At 37.7% G+C, this 6,991-nt stretch overlaps 1 protein-coding gene across 1 annotated transcript; it reads left to right on the forward strand.

The window, feature by feature from the left end:
* The first annotated feature begins 274 nt into the window (after positions 1-274).
* LOC125767108 (uncharacterized) lies at positions 275-991 on the forward strand. The gene is made up of 2 exons (XM_049433375.1): positions 275-447; positions 516-991. The coding sequence occupies exons 1-2, from the start codon at positions 355-357 to the stop codon at positions 732-734; spliced, it is 312 nt and encodes a 103-aa protein (XP_049289332.1). The 5' UTR covers positions 275-354; the 3' UTR covers positions 735-991.
* Positions 992-6,991: the final 6,000 nt, after the last annotated feature.

The following is a 6,991-nucleotide window of genomic DNA, read 5'->3' on the forward strand; positions in this document are numbered from 1 at the left end:
CTTTTCCTGGCCTTTCTGCTTAAAAATGTTTGTTTTTTTAATTACTATGTAGTAAGATATATTTGATGATGTACTAAAATTCGAATGTTTTTTGATTAATTTCGTACACCAGTTTCAAACAATGTGACGGTTGCCATATTGAAGGTATGCGGAAAACAGAAATAATACAGAGAGTACCTAACAAACGCTATTGAATGGAATCGAGCGAATCCGCGATGTATCGGGTACTGCGTATTGCGGTGCTATACTGTATGGCAGTACTGTTGAGCTGTCAAAATTCAGCAAAGGCGCGCAAAAGAAAAATCATAGCGCGTGTGTGCTGACGAAGTGACCGAAGATTGCTTGCTGGAAACAATGAGTTTTTACTTTGTTTTCCGTCATAGGCACATACCTATGGCGCCGACTACCTCAACACAAAAGATACAACTTGCCATCTTTAATTATACGGTAAGTAATATGTGAACCATGCTTCAGTAAGCCGAAACTGATCACATCTCATCGCGACGATTACACAGGGTATGGCTCCGTCGCAGTACTACTTCACCCAGAGGGGACGTGCTGTTTCACTGTCCGATCTTAGCAGCGTTTGTCTGGATGTTCCCATTTACATCGTTAAGCGTACGAGCGCTCCCACAGATAGGAGCGGTTTGGCCAAGACGACGGTTAAGGAAACATGCTGTAAATGCGCCAACCAGGATCTAAGCGGACGACAGCGGCGTACCACCAACGAGTAACAAGATCAGGATGCTAGCATGTCTCAACGGAAACTGTCCGACACCGCTGCAAGAGAAGCAAGTGCAGAAGAATGCGCCCAACACGTGGATGAATCCGGAAATCCTAAGCTTCTGTAGAAACTAGTTTGCGAAGTGTTGAGATAAAGCTTATGTTCAGAGAGCTAAGGAGTAGCAACGTTTAATCGACGAAGTGACAGTTAATTTTCATGAATTTTCTCCTTTTTCTTCTCTCGTTTGTCACAATCAATACATTCAATGAAGTACACAAAATATGTCCTAACTATGCCTATTTAAAACTCGTTCGTTTCCGTCTTTCCATAAGCCAGTTTCCACAAGATCACAAATAATGAGCATCTCATTCTACTACGCGTATTGTTTCCATCGTTAATACGAGTTGCATTAAATGTGTTTAGGGATAATGAGAAAGTAATGCTTAGGTTATGAGGGTGGATGAACAATAATTCCAACCATTCGCACACTGCCAATCGTAAGTCGGGGGAAGCCGATATCCCTTTAATATTGGGAAATTCCCAACGATTCATCCAAAAATCCTTGATGATTGCATGCCATAAATAAAATCGTACATACGCAAGCTTATTCATTCCGAGTTGCACCCTCGATGTTTAGATTTGACTTATTAAGAGAACATATTTGATTTGGGGTGATTTATCGGGACGGTGTTGCTGTGCGGAGAAATATTGACTGAATTGGTTTAATACAAAAGCAATATAATCTTGATAATATTGTAGGACAATTATTTTCCATTGAATCTTATTTAACCGGATAACAAACAGCAAGACTGTTGTCCAGTATGTCTCAAGTACGCTTATCTCAAAAAGATTACTAAAGTAAAACTATTTCTACAATAGAAAGAAATGTTTTCTTAAAGAGACCATGAAACAATTACGTGCGCTTGTAATATCTCCGATAGATAAGACGAATAGCAGACGTTTTGCTGAGGAAGCAAAACCCTTAAGCAGCTATAATTTGTGTGTTCGTATTTAAACAACTCCTTCATATTTAAACTTTATTCCTTCTGGGTAGGAGAAAATATCTCTCCCTTCACTTCTCTCGTACTCGTTTATCTGTGTGTTGTCAGCAGTGGTTAGCAGTCTTTCGGAGAAGCTATCGCACACTAAAAACCGAACCATCCAACGTTCGAAAACTTCCACAGCGCCCCCACCCCGTCAAAGAGCCATATATTTCATTTGCTTTTTCACAATCGATTATGTTGCTAATTTATTTTCTTCCCAAACCAAAGAAACAGAACTCCATCCCTTGCACGATGTATGAGTCCAGTTGACGGGGTGGGCATGAACGTTTCCATACTTCTGTTTGAGTTCCTGTCGCCCGTTGCATTTCGAATACCCGGACTCCTTGCCGGTGTGGTTGAGTTGCTTGGATGTGCTTCGGCGTTGGTAGCTTCTATACCTTCACTGACGCTCATTTCCGCTTCCGCCCGGTGGTGCGTACACGATGGACAAACGATGGACGACTGTGAAACCCACCGTTTAGCCGAGAAATGTACTTTTGCAAAATAGCAGGATCATGGAGCAAACTTTACTTATACAAGTGAAAACTTCTTCTTCAAAGCTACGGCTGTAAGATCACACTGGGAATGTAGTTGCGGATTGGACTAAATTCTTAGTCATTTTAGTTCGGTTCATGTTTAAGTGTAAAATTGAATTAACGAAACATGGGTAAATGTTGAATTTTTACCTTTGCCTGAGCGTAGCAAGATGTTGCCGAATTGAAGGTTATTAAACATTAAATCTTGTATGACTTCTACAAGGATTCGTACCTATAGTTTTGATCAGTGCATCCACAACTCCGAAATGCTGAAATGGACCAAAGCCGGCTAGAATAAGAGTGTCGTTCACGATGCTCCACGGATGGTTGGCCGATCGGTCGATGGTAATGGTCGACCGAAGAAGAAGTTCTTGCAAGGCAACCGACCACATAACCACGCCCGTTGGTTGCTTTCCGCTTGAGTTCGGTTTATTCAATTCGATTTCGTCGAGTTCTAGCTCGCCAGAGAATGAATGCTTACGACTATTAAAGCGTACAGCACATTTCTAGCATTTCCGCATCACGATCAAGTGCAAAATGCAGCTCTCAACGGCTTACAATAGCGAATGCGAAGTTCTTGTATTGATGGAGGAAAAAAAAAACAGCAGCAACGGATTACGTACGATTCTTGACGCTGGTACGACCGTTTCGTTGTATTGCTGTTAGTACTTAACGTTCTTTTAAATCTTTTGAGTTTAAGTGTGTTAAATGCAAGCAAGCAAAAAGAACATTATTACACAATTTAATTTTGTAATAATTTATGTTACTACTTCTGTCAATGGAACGTTGGAACAGTGGTCGGGACATCCGTCTGGGATGTAAAAAAAGGTAATGTTTAGTTTTGGGAAATTCGTAGTTAATTCTGGAATCTTTGCTGACTTTCACGTTCCAAAAAATTAATTAATCTCTAAGGGAATCCGGATTACTCCGACGACACCAAACCATTTTTATTCCTCCTTATTATTCCGCTTACCTGGGAGAACTTGGATTGTCCTTCACCTGTCGTAGTTATGAATTATCTTAAGGATGTCGTTTTGCCTAATGTTTCTCAAACCTCAAACCTTTACTTTATTTTATGAACTTCCAAGAGCTTTCGTCTATTTGAATCGTCTTTGAATTATTTTAAAGGATTCTTGCGAGCAATGTGAGTTTTCCAGAATTTTTTCATGAGTTTGTCAACATTCTTTTCTATGGCAGTATTTTCTTGAACTTGTCTAAGATTTTCTCAGCCCTTCTCTATGGGGCAAACCACAGTTTTGGTCGAACTTTTTTAAGAGTTCCCCAACGTCTTCTTCTTCTTCTTGGTGGGGGACGGTTCGGATGGGATTTGATCGCCAGTCCTGCCGTGTGGACCGGAGCCGTTTATCACATACACCACCGAGCCGCTAATTCTCAACGTGGTTTTAATTAATTTTGCATAGGTTTAAGAGATTTCTGCATTACTCTACAGAATTCGAGAGACGATTCTCTTTCCTCAAAAATCGTCTTCTGTTCCATAGTTATACGTACGTATAAGATGCACCTTTGATTTTGAAAACTTAATTGCTACTAAGAGTTGCAACTTATATCCAGAGAAAATATGGTACGTACGAATTTATCTAGAATCGATTCCGAAGAATCTCGGAATTAGATCGACTCGCCTAAAAGGATCGATCGAGGAAGCTCTCAGGCACCTGTGGCCAAAATCTAGCATACATTGAAGTATATATTAAAGTTGGATTCATCTCCAAGAAAACATTTCATCTCCAAGAAAAGCTCCATTTTCGCTTTCTAAAATGAATTTCTTTTCTTCATTATTAACTTTGCACTGCTCCACGGGAAACGAATTCTATCTTATCACATTTCCCCAAGAACAACTCACTGTCATCTCTACTGCTTTGAATAATGAAAGAACCTGCGCTCGAAAATTACTTCCATCAAACGAAAGCCATACTAATTACATCGAGACAGTCAGTTCGATTTATTCAAATATATGCAAATTCTTTGCTGAAACCATCTCAACGGTCTTAATCTACCATATTATTGCATGTTTTTCGATTTGATTTTAGCAGTACCGCAAAAAACATCGAAGCCACGTGTTCATTCATTAAAAGGCAAGTGTTTTATGTTTTCAATAACATCATTTCATACGAAATTAATGTTGTGTTTCGTTTAATCGGCCTTCGGTTTAAAAAAAAGAACAGGTGAAGAATTTGATTGTTATAAATGAATTAATATTTAATTTAACCAATCATCTACCGATGCGCCTAGCTGTGACCTGAATGTGGCTTACGTCCCCACGTAGCTAACTGGAACGGCGATGATCATAAATTGTTGTTTTATAACTTTATCAAACAAAACAACAGTGAAAACCGATCCAACCGAATGAGTAGACGATTATTAGTATGCTTTCCCATTAAAAAAAAAAACACCGCCAGTCTGTGTCATCCTTTTCTGTCCATGGTGTGTTTCTGTGTGTTTTAAACATATTTTCCTTCTTTCGACACATTGCATCGGTTTTACGATGATACCCTGGGTGTCGTTGCTGGCTGCTTTTGCGATCCACTAAAGAAGTAACAGACGGGGGAACCAAAAAAACAAATCCTCAAAAGTAAAACGAAGTACCACCGCAACACGGCGAGCGAGAAACTGACCACAGGTTTTGATGGTTCTGTGCTGAAAACGAAACTCCCCTGCTGGGTAAAATCGATTGTACGATGGCTCGATCCTTTCGTTGGGAGTCACCGAGTGGCTGTTGTTGGCTCGATAAGACGATCACGTATGAATGTTGTGGCTGCACACGGGCTCACGACCATCCGTCCATGGTCCGAGGTCGTAAATAATAGATTTTATCACATTTCGAATTATAAATTTGATCATTTTACAGTCGAGTTTTGATGACTGCAGCTGAGCCGGTTCGGGAATGATTTCACCTGTTCCCTTTGCGATCATTACCACGGAACCATCGAAAGAGGAAATAACATTAAGATGAACCAAACAAAAAAAAAAACGAAACAAAACCTCGACTTGAATTCAAATTAGTAAACATGTATTTATAATTAATGGGTTATGTTTTTGGAAACCATCCCGCGCTCATCATCATAGAGTGGAGTATTAAAAAAGCCATTAAAACAATATCAACCAAGCGCCGGTACGACACGGATTGGGTGCTTTCACATTGGTTTACAAGGCAAATAGGCGCTTCTACTGTTGTTTTTGCAGATTATTAATCAATTACATTTAAGCGGCTTATATTTAATACATTTATAAAGATTCTATTTAAATTATCATAGGGCATACGACAAAAGGTTTTACATTTATAAATTTATGCTGATAAAAGTTATATTTTATTATTTTTTTTTATCTTTAAAAGCTTCCACATCAACTTCTTAAATGGGTCAGTTTAGTCTTCAAAAATGGGCTTCTTATACGTACACAAACATGTACACTTTTGAGTAGTGATTTGTCTCGCTTATTTTGAAGTAAGTGAAATGTTTGATAACACTTGGAATAGGAATTTCACATCTTAAATGGCCGATACCCACATATTAAAACAAATTATTTTAATTTTTTTAGATATTTCTTTAAATTCATTTGAGTATTTGTCTATTTATCCTATATTTCAATGTCCACCATTACTTCTATAATCACCTACCCGGGTAGGTCTTACAATTTTTGTTAAATTTTTGCACTTTTCCGCGTTGAAATGCATTTTTATTTAATTCTAATAAATGTTTTGACTTTTATTTAATTTTTAACCTGTTTAATAATACACATTTTTTGTTTTTTACATGTTTATTTCGTATCATATTTTTATTCTATCAAACATTTTTACACCTTCCCTCCTACATAAGTATAACCGCCAACACCCAGGTCCTTCTCTCTCTCTCTTCTTAGCTTAAGGACATGTAAGGTCACACCGGTCATTTCTGACTAAATAGACTAATTTTTACAACCAAGTCGGATAGTCAATCTTTGCTGCGGGGGACGGATTATCCGTATACTTCCCTTTTCTGCGTTGCAACTTTAATAAAAATATATTCGAGTTTAGCTGTTTTATGACTTCAATTTTACCAATAAAGTTGCATTAAATTATTTAACAAGATTTAATGAAAACAAAACTTTTATACAAAATGTATTAGTTACCCGGGTAGGTGATTATAGAAGAAATGGGGAACAAATCGAATATTAAATTATCGAATATTAATTATTAAAAGTATATTTACAAAAACTACAAAATTCTAGTTTTTTGCTTCTATCATAGAAAACACGTTTTTCTACGCATTCCTAAAATATAATTAAGCCGAGCGCTTAATTATGTTAAATTCCTTAAGGTTTAAAAGTGCGAAACATATCCGGCTAGGGAATTATTGAAATGAAGATTAAGCAATATTATTAATTTTTTTCATATTTCTTGACTATAATATTTAGAAGTATTTATTTAAATTTGTACAAAAAAAGTCGCAACCTATTTAAAAATTCACGGATAAACGTACAGTAGAGTCTAAAGCTTTTGTGTGCAGCCACTAGTATGCAAGCTTATTATCTCCAACATTACATACTGCGCCTCAAATGTTTAATCCCAAAATCCTTATCGTACGAATCACATTCCAAGGCTTACGGCAAACGGTATTCCCGATTACGGCCAACATTCACCGATCATCAGCGTTGTTTCATTTACATCAATAATGCCGACAGTTTATTACCAC

Source organism: Anopheles funestus, chromosome 3RL (assembly GCF_943734845.2).
Source record: "Anopheles funestus chromosome 3RL, idAnoFuneDA-416_04, whole genome shotgun sequence".
NCBI lineage: Eukaryota > Metazoa > Arthropoda > Insecta > Diptera > Culicidae > Anopheles > Anopheles funestus.